General features: G+C 35.8%; 1 protein-coding gene and 2 long non-coding RNA genes across 21 annotated transcripts in view; 1 reads left to right on the top strand and 2 right to left on the bottom strand.

Annotated features, from left to right (window-relative positions):
- Window positions 1-14502, top strand: part of RFX3 (regulatory factor X3) — a 303201-nt gene that overhangs the window by 117444 nt on the left and 171255 nt on the right. For all 19 annotated transcript variants that reach the window (XM_082404391.1, XM_082404387.1, XM_082404393.1 and 16 more), the window contains one exon: window positions 11868-11992. In XM_082404391.1, the coding sequence (XP_082260517.1) occupies window positions 11868-11992 (125 nt within the window). The remainder of the gene's footprint in view (window positions 1-11867; window positions 11993-14502) is intronic.
- LOC309634424 overlaps window positions 1-14502 on the bottom strand; it is a 144362-nt gene that overhangs the window by 14130 nt on the left and 115730 nt on the right. The gene's annotated exons all lie outside the window — the stretch shown is intronic.
- LOC309634421 lies at window positions 6234-10335 on the bottom strand. Its single transcript, XR_014248087.1, has 2 exons — window positions 9100-10335; window positions 6234-8778 (listed from the first exon to the last, which is right to left on the bottom strand). It is a non-coding gene; the product is annotated as an uncharacterized lncRNA (long non-coding RNA).

Raw genomic sequence — 14502 nt, forward strand, 5'->3', positions numbered from 1 at the left:
CCATAAAAGTGGGATAATAATAGTACCTACCTCACAGGATTTCTGGTTAGATTAAATAAAGCATGTAAAATCCTTACATAAATGTGTTAACTAATTTTAACTAGAGGATTCTTGAAATACCCTTTTTTGTGAAAAGTTTCAATGACTGTTAAGAGAACATAGAAGAATGTCAGTTGAATGTTGCCAAGCTCAAATAAATTTCAAGTTGTTAATTAATGATGAAGTTAGAACAATTACTATTAGGCTAATTACTTATTCTTAGCATTTCAGCTATGAAAATTAAAGATCTCTGAGAGCTTCTGTCTCATAAAAACAAAGGAAGCATACCAGGCTACTTTTTCTAAGATGACATGATTAGAGCATTGGATCTGAATCCACAATTCAGTGAATCAGGTGTACTTATTAAAATAGTAAATGATGTGTCAGGAGGTTCAGAGCAATAGCTGAAGACTTAATTTGCTCATTTGAGTTTATTTAATCCTTATCTTGTTTCTTTATAAAAAAAATTATACACAAAATCTGTTAAGGCTTACAAATATTAGAATATGAGGGTTGTTATAAAATTTTGCCATAATGGGAATTGAAAGTGAAGTCACATTAGAAAATTAAGAGAAAACATTCTTAATGAATAAATTGATTGGAACTGGCTCTAGTAGGAAACTCTATTTTTACACAATTTTTAAGTGTTAAATGCATCTGATATAGCATACTTTAATAGTAATGTTTCAGCAGGGTCTTAAACTCATCCTCTTTGTAGATTCATCTGTTCATTCAACAAATTGAAGATCCTCTGTGTGTTAGGCACTGTTGCATATTTGTAGGTGAAAAAGATAAGCGTAGTCCATGTGCTCAGGGTGTTTATAATCTAGTTGGAGAGACAGTTACACTACAATATGATAATTGCTGCTGGCTGAGTAAAAATAAGATGCTGTAGGAACACTCAGACAAACACCAGACCCAGACTTATTTAGAAGCAGGCGGGGCAGCGAGAGGGAAGAGTGGTGGTGGTTTGGGAGACTATCTGGGGGAAGTGGAATTTATCCTGAGATCTGAAAGATGAAGCGGAGAAAAGGTGGGAAGGAAAAATTGTTTGAGTCAGCGGGAACTTCTTGTTTCTCATCCATTAAAGTGGGATTGGGGAACTTCCCCTTCTAGGTTTGGGGAACTGAGAGTAGTTCCATATGGCTGGATTGTATATAGTACTCTTTGGAAAATGGTAGGCAGGAGCTATATTCTAAAGAGCCTTAAAAGCCCTGTTGAGGGCTTTGCAGTTTATCCTGAGGACACTGGGAACCTGTTGTAGGGAGTGGCCTCAACTCTGTGGAGCCAGAGAGATGAAGATATGTGAATAGATTTTTAGAGAGATTAGGAAGCAGAAGCATTGGCCTCAGTGATTGATTAGATTTGGGAATTGAGAGGAGAAAGTTTGGTGATAAAAGAAATGATAGGACAGTTACTTTTAATGTATTTTAAGGGATAAAGGAGAGTTCTCCCCTCTCTTTTAGCCCCCTTGGAAGACCATCAAAGGTTAGGAGGGGGAGGGAGTGTGGAAATAAAACTTATTATGTGAAATTGCACACTTACATAAAACATTACATAATGACAATAGCTTTTAATAATAAAGAACTTATAGGTGATTTTAAGCATATTAATAACCCTAGCTAAGGGGTATTAACCATAGATTTATGAGATAGCCTAAGATAACCCACTTTAAAAGGAACTATTGTTTTTGGAGCCAAGAAAACGCTTTAGAGTGAGTTGGAAGGACAGCCATGTTCAGAGTGCATCACCAATTCCATAAAAGAAGCTCCGAAGGAAGTGTTTTTAGTTCAGTGTAATTGACTTATTTCAAGTTTTAACTGATTTTTAGAGAGAAATAAATTTTCTGTTAAGTTTGAGAATGCAGAGTTAGCTAGAATCTTCAATCTGTTTTAATTTTCATCTTTTAGCCAAACTTTTTTTCCAAGTGTGTACATATACATTTTATAATGAAAGTCAGTGTAAAAATTTCACTTGATTAATAGCATTATGTTTTAGAGCAATTATTTCCAGAATTTATGTATGTGTGAATATATAGATTTTTTTTTCAAGTCCACCCACACCCATGTTCACTACATTTGCCAAAAAAATGGAAGTAATGAGAATTCAGTTCTTTAAGATACTGTACATTTAAAGTGGGGTATATTATTTCCATTATTAGCAATGTTATTATACAGTATTATTTTCCCCTTTTAGATGTGTTGATCTCTTTGAGCCTGTCATTGGAATAGTTAGGAACTGCAAAAGGCTCTATTCTTTACTCTTATAAAAAGAAAAAGAAATAAGAGATAGAAAAAAACAGAAAAATTTTTTGCGTGGGGAAGAGAATCCAAGAAGAAAGTTGTTATTGGAGCCTTTTTTGGTGTGAAGAAAATTAAGAATTCCTGTTTTACTTCACTCCCTGTAAAATCCAAAGAAAATCCTGTTTGGAAACAACATTACCTGCTTGTTTTCTTTTGTGGCTCTTTAAGTAATGCTGCCTTTTAAGCCAATCTTTGCCCTCTCTTTGCAAAAAATAGTATGGATACTTCTACGTGTGTGGCTAAGACCCCACTAGTAAGTGTAGAGGAAAAAAGATAAAACTTGTGTGTAAAGTTTAGGGTATGTAGAAAGAATAAACAGATGTCACTAGGGCTCATTTAAAAAGGGGGTACCTGTTTCCTTGGTGGGACTAAACACTTAGATTCACCACCTATATCCTCTTCCAGTTTGAGATCCATGGAAGAGGCGCCACTGCTCTTATGAGTTTGAATACAAGGGAGCAGAATTGAAATTCATGTCTTTATTCTAGATTGGACAATAGATTCTGGCGAGTGTTGTAAGGAAAGGATCATATTTGACATTTGGGAATGTGTATTACTGTAGATTTCCTTCTATCAGCAGAAAATGACACAGATCATGGAACTAGCAATGAATGGATCTGTAGATATAATCTCCAGATAAATTTTTAAAATAGAAACATTGAAAATGTTGTGTTTTAGAGCCCTTTGAGAGTTTTGAGCCACTCAGTGGGAAGGGAGACAGAGCTCTTACCCAGCTACTGAACAGATCAAATACTATACAGATATTTTGGGGATTAAAAGGGCTGTTTTACAGAATCTAAGACTGACTTTTTGGGATGGCTCCAGGGTGAGATGGGTCTCTGGAGCTCATGTTGCTTTTGACCAGCAAGCCCAAGGTTAGCTTGAGGCCACGCAAAGTTATGATCATTGGTTTGGGAAGGCCCATGTTTCAGGAGTCCTTAGGAGTTACACTGATGTTACTGTATACCCTTAAGAATTTTACCAAATCATGCAATTTTATATCTGTGAATAAAATTACACTGTAGGCTGCATATTATTTGGCAACCTGCTTTTTATGCTTACAATATTATGAACATCTTTCCATGCTGACTTTTATAGATCTGTATAGTATTCCGCTATAGTGGTATAGAATTTATTAGGGATAATTACAGGGATATAGCCCAATTACAGACATTTCAGTTGCTTATTATTGGCTGTCATAAGTAATACTTGAGTGAACATCTTTGTGTTTATGTATAATATTATGTATAGATAGTAACCTAAATGGTCCCTCATTTGACTGATTTTTTTTAAGACAAATTTAAATTCTTGAAAGTAAATGAATCTCATATTATTTCCTCTTCCTTCCATAAAATATTCTGTGAATACAAGGTTAGTGCAGATATCTTTTAACCCATGATATGCTTTTCTATATCATAAGCATTATAGCTTTGATGTCATCATAATGATCACATACTAGGTACAGTACCTAGTATTTGCCGTTCACGTGATATTTGTGTCTATTTGTTCAAATTTAGAATTCTTTCTTAGTGCCCAAAGTCTCTATAGACTACTCTATTTCTTTTAAAGTTGATTTCACTAAAATAGCCTCACTGCTGTTGCTGTTTGTGTAGCCGACTAGGATCCAGTGTCAGGGTGCCATTATTGGAGTGAGACAGACCTGGGCTTGAATCCTGGCTTTATTTCTTAATAGTTCTATGATCCTGGGCAAGTTACTTAATCTCTAAACCTTACTTTTCTCTGCTATAAAATGGGAATATCTACTTCGTGGTTGAAATTAGGGTTAAATGTATGCAAAGATGTAAAGCATCTATCACATAGTAAATGCTCAGTATATGGTAGCTATTCTTATTACTATAATGAAATGATTGATTTATGATAAAATGCTCTTTGTTCATCATTTTTCAGTTCTAAGTGCTATTATCATTAAATACTCCATCTCATAGGTTCTAGTCACTGTCAGGATTGGATTGACCAATAGTAAGAAACACTTATAGGTTTGCCTCATAGATTTTGGTAAGAATCTTTCTGTATGTTACATCATTTTGTTCTCAGACTCTTCTTCCAGTAAGCAAAATGTAGGATACTCAGAAATTTTTGTTTGTTGGTTTTCTTTTTCTTTTCTTTTAGCTTTTATGTGAGCACTCCCAGTTTTTAGCTTATGTCATCTAGGTGAGACCAATTTGTCTATTAATTCATGAATGTGAGTGAGAGAAAATGCCAGGATGGCATCAGCAATAGACTGGACAAGCACCTGGTTCTCTTTTCCCCAGAATTACTTCTCTGCCTGATAACAGCTTCTCTTGATAACTAGAAACAATTAACACATAACAAAATTCTTACATCATTTCAGCAGTGTGGCTTCAGTAATATGTTAATAGATTGTTTTATTTTTTAATTAATTCATTAAGATAAAAACTGTTAAAGTAATTTGATTTGTCTTCTCCAAAGAAACAGTTTTTCATTATCTATTCTGAGTCAAAGGAAGAATTAGTTAAGAAAAAACCTTTGTTTGAAAAGTGAAAAAAGTTACCCAGGCAACCTGTATATGTTACTAGTGTGCTGATTAATCATCGCCAACATTAATCTCTGTCATCAGTTATCACAGGAAGATGACTGCCGAACAGTCTACACTATTATCATTCCATCATTTTTCTACGGATCAATTTAGTATAAAAGATTAATTGTACATAGTCAGGAGGATTACAACATCAGACCTAAATAAAGAAGCAGAGCTTTTATAATATAGAAAATCATGAATTTTCCTTTTACATCTCTTCAGTTACCTGATATATTGATTTGATAAAGCCCTGTGTTTTACAATGAATACACTTTTCACAGAGGTATATTTTAAGTAAAAAAGGCTGACTATAGTTTATAGCTTAACCAGTTTCTTTCATTTGTACTCGGTGAAGTGGAAAAAAAGCAAAGTCATAGAGTTTTACATTTGTAGGTAAATTAATCAGCTCAATATATTTTTGTCAATTTCAAAAAAAAAAAAAAAACTTATCACATTATTTTTAACCATATATATATAAATTCTAATATGCCCCATTATTTTACATTATATTGTTGACTTTGAAGATGCTTAATATTCTTAATTTTTTTCTAAAGAATTAGAATAATCTTTATATTTTCATCATCTACTCCAGAATAGTCAGAAATGTATACATTTCATACTGATTTTATGTTCAGGAAAGTACATATCAGCTACTTCTTTCCAAAAACCATGACTTATTTTAGTTGTCTAATTTTAATAGAGGTTTCAATTGCTGTGAGTATTATATATGCTAGTATTTATTTTCTAACATTTATTCAAGAATGCTGATGCTTAATCAGAGTATTAGTAATAAAATCTTTGCTATAAAACTTCTATTATGATTTGGGATCTTTCTCTGTGAAAGCACACTGATGTTAAACTCCTTGTTGTGCATTTTAAAAGTAGTAATTTTAGATTATGACAATTTTTTTTCTGTAGATAACATTCCTCTGCTCTTACATTGAGCCAGGTTTCTAAGTAAATAATTTATTCTTTAATGTCACATTTTAGGTGTGATTTATTTTCACTATACAAATAAGTGACTATCATAATAATACTGGTTGATTTGGTTCAAATGGGAATTGGAATTACCATCTTTTGTTTTTCTGTACTAAGGAAAAAGGAAGGAAGTTCTCTGTTGTACTTGAAAATTAAATTACAGGTTTTTATTTTCTATACTGGATTAAAACCTGTTACATTCCTCAGTGTAAAAAAACAATATAGTCAGTCAGTGGAGTGGAACCAAACTTTGCAGACTTTGCTTTTTTTTGGAAAGCAAATTATTTCAGGAAGAAAAACCCCAATAAAAATTAGATGATACTACCTATTTTTAAGCGAGCCCAGTTATATAGTTCTGTTTGATAAGTAATTGATTAGGTCAGACTATTTAAGCATTTAATCTGGCATGTACATTGTGTGTGATGAAAGGAATCCAGCTGTGAATTTGAGTGTATTAAATAATCTTCAGGAAGTTTCACAAAGAACATTTGAATGCCTTGAAACTTGCAATAATGCATGTTTGTTCCAAACACATTTGCTTTGCCTAGGTTTTGCCCATCAGGTTGAAGAAACGGTAATCTTTTTGCATTCAGCAGCTGGGTTTTTGCAATAGTCTTTTCCTTCTTCTAGGGGTTAATTAGCCTTCTTTCAAAATGTGGCCTATTTAGCTGTAGATTCGCATGATTCAGCCAGAGCTGGCTATACAAAGCAGAACCGTTAACAGGCGGGTGTGTCCAACTGCTTAATTAGCCAGAATAAAAAGGTCCTTTGTCAAACAAGCATCTGTTGCTCTTGACACACCTGACAGCCACATTAGGCAAGGATGACTAGACTGAAATCGTGCATGTCTCTCCTTCAAGAATATACAACTCATTTACATATAGGCTGCATCATGGACAAACTGCAGGGGTTTATTTAGCTTATCAAAATGGATTAATGTGACTGCATTTGTGGCTGATAAACAAATATCACTTGAAAGGAGGCTGTGAAGGAACTAAACTAACCAAATTACTCCCAAACATAAACAAAGCACCAGAAACCACTGCTAGATGAATGGGAACACCTCACATGTACACACAAACCTTTATACTGGATCTAAAACAAAACCTACAAATGAAGCATGCTAAGACACTGCCCTCATGTGATGATCCCTGCTTTGAAGAAATTTTGGAAAGCTACCAGAATACTCTAAATGTGTCAGTGGGTTTAAATGATCTGTTTAGGAAAATTTGGCAGGAAAGTTACACTCCTCAACATGCTTTAACATTCAAATTGATCTGCTATTAAATCAGGTCTTTGGAATTAATCAGTTAAAATGCCTCTGGAAAAAATACTTACTAGTTGGGTTTTATTATGGCCTCAGTAGAAAGAGAGAGAATACTTGCTAATTTCAATGTCAGAGAGAGAAGAGATGTCTCACTTGTTATTCGAAGTGTAGATCAAATAGGATAGATTGAGAATCCCAAAGATTTGCTGTTCAGACCAACAATCTCTAGCTTTCCATTTGGAAGCCTTTCATCATGATTTTGCAAAGTAATATACATAGTGGTAACATCATGGGCTTTAGAGTCAGGCAAACCTGGATTTGAATTTAGGCTCTTACTCTTACCATCTGTGTGGCTTTTAGCAAGTTATTTAATCCGTTTGTGCTTCAGTTTCCTCATTCGTTAAGTGGAAATAACAACATTTCCATTATGGGGTTTTTTTGAGGATTAAATGAAAAGATGTATTTCAAGCACTTAGCATATTGTGTGGCACCTGGAAAAGACTTGTTAAATGAGAGACCTAATTATGGTTATGACTTTTTTTTTTTGTTATGACTTTTCAGCCAGTCTCTGGCAGGGATATGATTGAGATCCTCTCAAGGCCTGAGGCCTCGGCAAAGAGAGCCTCTTCTTCAAACTTGAGGAAGACAATGAAATCAGAGGAGAATGAAGTTGTGTCTATTAAGAAAAGATGGAGACCAAACTGAGAGGCTATGTTCTTATGCCAATTGGCATGACCCTGTAATCCAGGGGCCAAGGAGACTGGATGATGAGCAGTAACTTGGAAGTAAACAGAAGTTGTTCTGGGACAGTTATTGGTTGTTCTGGATTAGGCTTTCTGTGCTGGTTTTGATGTGGTATGTACATAGAGCCAGAGGTTGGATGGAAAGTTCTCTGTGACTCTCTAAGTTATATAAGCCATCATTTTCTATCCATCTGCTTTTCCCCACTCTATTCTGTAAAGGTTGCTCCTATTAAATAGTTGGGATCTTTTTCCTTCTTTCTCATTCTAAAAGTTCACCAGTTTGCTTTTCTTTACTCCCTTCACTTCTGTCTATTCAGTGTCTCTGATGAAATTCAAGACTTCCAACTTCGTCTGGTAGTTTAGTGCATGCGCTGTAGTGTTATGTCCAAACCCTCTTTTCCCACTTTCCTACTTCCCACAGTTTGACCTTGGTTAAGTGACTTAACATCTCTGGGCCTCAGTTGACTCAGTCTGTAAAATGAGGAAGATCTTAGTTCCAATCATCTAGTTACACATTTCTATTAGTAAAGTAGTCAAAGCTTAGGTATTTCTCTTATGCCTCAAATGCCTATAAAGGCCAAGCCAGTGAATATGTATTGCCATATAAATAATTTGCATATAAAACACATAATATGGGCTCACCTTTTCTAGATTTTCAGGTTTTTCAAGAGAATCTAGAAATTTGGTTTTTAACACAAAATTTTCTGATTTTTAAAGGTTGACAATTAAGAATTTTAATTTCTAGTTACTCTGTGCCAAAGCCTATCGGTGGAGTCTAATATGGTCCATAGGAAGCCAGTTTCCAAATCTATGCCTTTTATCTTCAGATAAGCCCTCTCAGGTGATTTATTGAGGAATTGCTTTAAAAGTACATTTAATTTTTTTGGGCTTCCCTGGTGGCGCAGTGGTTGAGAATCTGCCTGCCAATGCAGGGGACACGGGTTCGAGCCCTGGTCTGGGAAGATCCCACATGCCGCGGAGCAACTAGGCCCGTGAGCCACAACTACTGAGCCTGCGCGTCTGGAGCCTGTGCTCCGCAACAAGAGAGGCTGCGATAGTGAGAGGCCCGCGCACTGCGATGAAGAGTGGCCCCCGCTTGCCACAACTAGAGAAAGCCCTAGCACAGAAACGAAGACCCAACATAGTAATCAATCAATCAATCGATCAATAAATCTTAAAAAAAAAAAAAGTACATTTAATTTTTTAGACATTCATTATGTATATTCTTATGTGTATTTGGTCTAAAACAGTGGAGGTCATATTATGGGTCATATACCAAAAAGGTGTGTAGGCTGGTCCGCAGTACAGACCCCTGGACACACGAGAGAGCCTCGATAAAGTTCCCAGCCAACACTGGGATAAACAGGAGGGTGTTTTAGTTTGAGTGACTTAACTGTAAGAATCTCATCTGCCCCTTGACTGAACAGCTTAAACAAGAACCCATAATTGGCAACTCTGTGTTCCTCATTTGTGTACTAAACTGACAAAGGCCTGTCTCGGAGTTGGGAAGAGAAGCTAAGAAAAATTCACTGAAGATGATATCTAAAATCTGGTTCGGTCCTCATTCCCTGCAGAAAGGCATCACCTCACTCTCACTAATAGCCCTCTGCTGTAGCATAAATGGCATCAATTGTCTATAAGTATAACATGTAACGAATCGAAGGACACTGGCATTTGCTTTCTTTTGGGGGAGGGTATTTTTTTTCCCTCTACAATGGAATAAAGAAGAAAAGGCACAGATAGGGTTCCTAATGCGTGTATCCCCTCTCCCAATTTCGAGAACTATTAGTCCTCCAGTAATCTTAATTAGGCAAGAGTTTTATGTAGTGAATACTGTCATTTTCAAACATTTTCAGGCATATCCGTGGTCTTAATACTAGTACAAAGGGCTGTGTGTGTGTGTGTGTGTGTGTGTGTGTGTGTGTGTCTTTGGAGATCAGTGCTACGTTTTTTATTAGCCACCATCTTGAGAGATTTCACATAAAAATCTTCTTTTGGAAAATTGGAAAAACTGGCAACTACAGTTTAGCCTTCCCATAAATTCACAATTTCCTTGAGCTAAACATTAGCTGGCCCAAATAAATGGGGTGGTAGCCACAGTCTCCATCACTTTCCTTCTGTTTTTGTTTTTTTTTTTTAAATTTATTTATTTATTTATTTATTTTTGGGTGTGTTGGGTCTTTGTTTCTGTGCGAGGGTTTTCTCTAGTTGCGGCAAGTGGGGGCCACTCTTCATCGCGGTGCGCGGGCCTCTCACTATCGCGGCCTCTCTTGTTGCGGAGCACAGGCTCCAGACGCGCAGGCTCAGCAGTTGTGGCTCACGGGCCTAGTTGCTCCGCGGCATGTGGGATCCTCCCAGACCAGGGCTCGAACCCGTGTCCCCTGCATTGGCAGGCAGATTCTCAACCACTGCGCCACCAGGGAAACCCCTCCTTCTGTTTTTTAAGCCCCTCATCTGTAAATGTAGATTATAATCATACAAACCACATTGGGTTGTTACATGGAGTGATTTATTTATGAATTAACACGTAAAGCATTTAGAAGAGGACATAGCATGTGTTAAATACTCTTATCGATGTTAGCTTACTGCTGTATCTTTCGTATGCTCTAAGTTTTATTGGGTTGCTTTAGGGGTTTGACTAACAAAGGAATAAGAATAGTCAATCACGTAAAGTGATACCAATGTCAAGGTCTAGAAAGTAAAGAAAGCATAGAGTCAAAGTGAAAAGGCCTAGTCCTTTCTCTAGTCCTGTCACCTTGAGCGAGTCTCTTAACCTCTCTGGGCTTTAGTTTTCTCATTTATGAAATAAGTATAGATTAGATATCTTCAGAGGTCTGTTTCTAAAATTGAATGAGATGATAGAAAAGGTTTGGGGAAAAAATTGGAAGAGGTCATGCTGTGACAAAAGATGTTGAGAGGGGTTAATTTTCTACTTGAAAGACCTGAATACTCGTTCAGAATTTTCTTAGGGAAAATTAATGTTCACCATACTGTTCACAGATTTAAACCATGATACAGTATTTTTCTTAGGCTACCAATTAAATATTGTTTTTCCCCCCAGGATCCCTGCTCAATAGCAAAGAAATTAACATTTATTATATTGACTGCATAAGTAACAAAAGGGAATATCAAGGTCTAAGAAACCATACTTGTTAGAGTGCACACTGTAAAATTTAATCCTGTGTTAGTAGGACAGGCACATGAGAACTGAAAAATGTGCCATGTTGAACTGTGAATGAGAGAAGGTAAAATTTCATGTCTTTGTTTACAAATCTCACTTATATAATAGTGATCCTTCTTACCTTTCAAAATATTAAACATTATTGCTGTTTGGCTGTCTTTGTGTAAGAGTATAATTAAACTTTAATTTTAGTACCATATCATCTCACAGCCAAGAAAATTAGTGAGCTTGATCCTTTGGCTAAATTTAGGGTATATCAGTTGGTTTTGGGATATACATTAATTTTTAAAAATCAGTGAATAGTAAGTTTGAAAGTTGGAAAGGACCTTAGAAACAATTTATTCTAAATTGTACACTTCCAGTGACGTCCTGTAGTTTATAAAAGTGTCTAGAAAGTACAGTTTACGACGTATTTGCATCCAGTTAGGATTTGTGTTCTGAGAATTGTGTCTTGACATAATTTATAATATGACTAGTTTATATTGTGCTTGAAACAATTTATAACAGATGAGGCCTAAGGAAGGTAGATTTCAATGAAGTTCAACCTTTATAGCCTCAAAATAAGAGGTACTAATGGAGATTTTTAAAATGTAGATTAGTAATTTTCTATATTTATTTTAAAAGTGGTCAACATGACTATAAACGTGCATGGAATATCATGAGTATGTTGGGTAGAGTAAGAGGTATTCTGGGAGTAGAAAGTTAGTCTCAGTATAGGATATTAAGAACAAATGTAATGCAGCTAGTCATATAAGGAGAGCATTTTAAACTTTCTTTCTATTTTAATAAATTTCAGAGACCATCATGCAGACATCAGAGACCGGGTCGGACACAGGTTCGACAGTGACTTTACAGACATCTGTGGCTAGTCAAGCAGCAGTGCCTACACAGGTGGTACAGCAAGTACCAGTACAACAACAGGTAAGGAGCTGCTGTTCCCAGAGAAGATGCTGTGCCTTTCCTTGTGCTGCCTCTCCAACATAGCTGTGTCTAAAAAATGATTTGGATAATACTTTCTGGCACAATGGATGCCAAAATAGGCCTCGTTCGATTCTTAGATTAAGTCAGCAAATGTTTGTTGAGCATTTCCTGGATGTGCCACGTTCTTTCTGTGCTAGGCTGTAGGGATAAAAAGATAAATACTCAAACTATAATCCTTATTCCAAAAGAGCCTCTTAAGTCCTAAAGAGAGCATTTGTTTCTAACTTGGCCACCCTAACTGGGTTTTCTTCTCCTCTTCTCCCCTCCTTATTCTTTATCACATCTTCCTATTTCTTTCATATTGAAATGTCAGCAATCATATTTTTATATAATTGGCTCACAGTAGTACTTAATAAAGGAGAGGATGTGTGTACCTTACAGGCAGGGACTTTGCCTTTGTGATATTTTGGAAAGTGCTTGGGCGTTATGGTGACTGATAAATAGTGTTTAATGAAAATTAAATTATCTTAAAGGTCTGAAAATCTGACTCATCCCATTTAAAAAACTGAGAATGAATTCATCATCACATGTTTACTACAGGGCTTATTCATACTTGGGACGCTTAGCTTGTTTTGGAAAGATACTGACAAAATAGTGCTATTTTGTACCAGTTAATAGTCCTCCTTTGGATTGTGAACACATTGGCCTGTCATTTCTTCTAGAGAGTGGTGAGAAAATATGCGGGAAGGATCACGTCATAAAGCATTATCTTGAGACTTGAGATTTACCTGTAATTTCTCAGTATCAGAGAAAATGTTGCTTTTACAGTTTAGCAAATGTTGCTTTTACACTTATAAATAAGTCATTAGGGAGAGGGAATAACTTTTCCTAAATTATAGACAGAGGGACTCAAGGTTATATTCTTAGGAGATAGAAGTGGGATGGGCAGGGAGAGTGCTAGAATCATGGAGAAGGGTCTTTGACTCTCAGGGTAAATAAAGACATCTGAAATAATTATTTCTTTTATAATTAAATCTTAAGGCACACTCTTCTTTCTGTTCTCTACAACACACTGGTATTACTGATCACCAATTTCATCACCAATTTCAAGACTGAACATTATTCAGAAAAGGGTAGTTTATGGCATATCATCCAAAGAGCAAGTAGAGAACTACTGGGACAGTGTTATATATAATTTTAAAAAGATAACTCAACAATCGAACAATATTAAGCACATATTGAACAGTTACGCTCACTCTGGTTTGTTTTTTGTCTCATTTGTGGAAGAAGAATGGCCTTGAGAGTGCCTGTCTCTAACAGTAGTGCAGTAGAGATCCTGTTCCTGTCTCCAGAAAGTGCCCCCTTGAGACCTTAAAATGTCTGTGTTAAGTGTATCTGGCCCTCTCTCATGGACTCTGTGTCTTTTCTTACTCCCTCCTTCCTTTCCTTTCCCTTTCTTCCTTTTTGCCTTCCTTCCTTCTTTTCTTTTTAAAAAACATTTTCTTTTTATTGAATTTATATGTCATTAGATGTCTACTACAGGTCTTATATAGTGTATATAGTAGTGTAAAGAGTCAAATAGCTCAGCAAGTTTGTTATTTAAAAAAAAAAAAGTAGTCCTCATCCTCTCTCTACTCCTCAGAGGCAACTAATTTTGCCTCTGTTTACCTATTATTTTGATATTTACCTCTATGTCTTCACAAACGGTGTTTATTTTCTTTTTTTAAAAAATTTTTATTGGAGTACAGTTGATTTACAATGTTGTGTTAGTTTCAGGTGTACAGCACAGTGAATCAGTTATGCATGTATCCACTCTTTTTTTTTTTTTTTTTAGATTCTTTTCCCATATAGGCCATTACAGAGTATTGAGTAGAGTTCCCTGTGCTATACAGCAGGTTCTTATTAGTCATATATTTTATATATAGTAGTATTTTCTTGATTTTTTTAGTTTTAAGCATTTTCTTACCACACTCCTCTTTCTAGCTCTTAATATGTGCATACGTGTGCACGCATGCACACACAAACACAGACTTTTTCCATCCCATATGCTTTGATATACTAGGTTGAACTATATGCATTTTTTTTCCCTTTGCCATCATTCTGGGATTTCCCTCTTCTCTCCTATGTTGGCTTTCCTGTTTCTCAGATCAGTGTCTTAAACTCTTTCTTGATCTGCTCAAGCACAACTTGCAGTAACTTCCTAAGAATTGGTAGATTTTGAGCTCTTGTGCGTCTGAGAGGGAATTTATTCTACTACCTTCACAGTTGTTTGGTAGTTGGATGGGTACAGAGTTTGGGGCTGGATATCATTTTCTTCAGAATTTTGAAGGAATTGCTCCATTGTCTTCCAGTTTGCAGAATTGCTATGGAAAAGTCAAACACTATTCTGATTTCTGATCCTTTGTATGTGATCTATGTGATTATTTTTTCCTCTCATGTTTTAAATCCCAGTTTCTTGAAATTTCATGTTGATGCAGACCTATTTTCATACATTGTGCTAGACCCTTGAT

Source organism: Balaenoptera borealis (genome assembly GCF_965194805.1).
Source record: "Balaenoptera borealis genome assembly, chromosome: 8".
Classification (NCBI taxonomy): domain Eukaryota; kingdom Metazoa; phylum Chordata; class Mammalia; order Artiodactyla; family Balaenopteridae; genus Balaenoptera; species Balaenoptera borealis.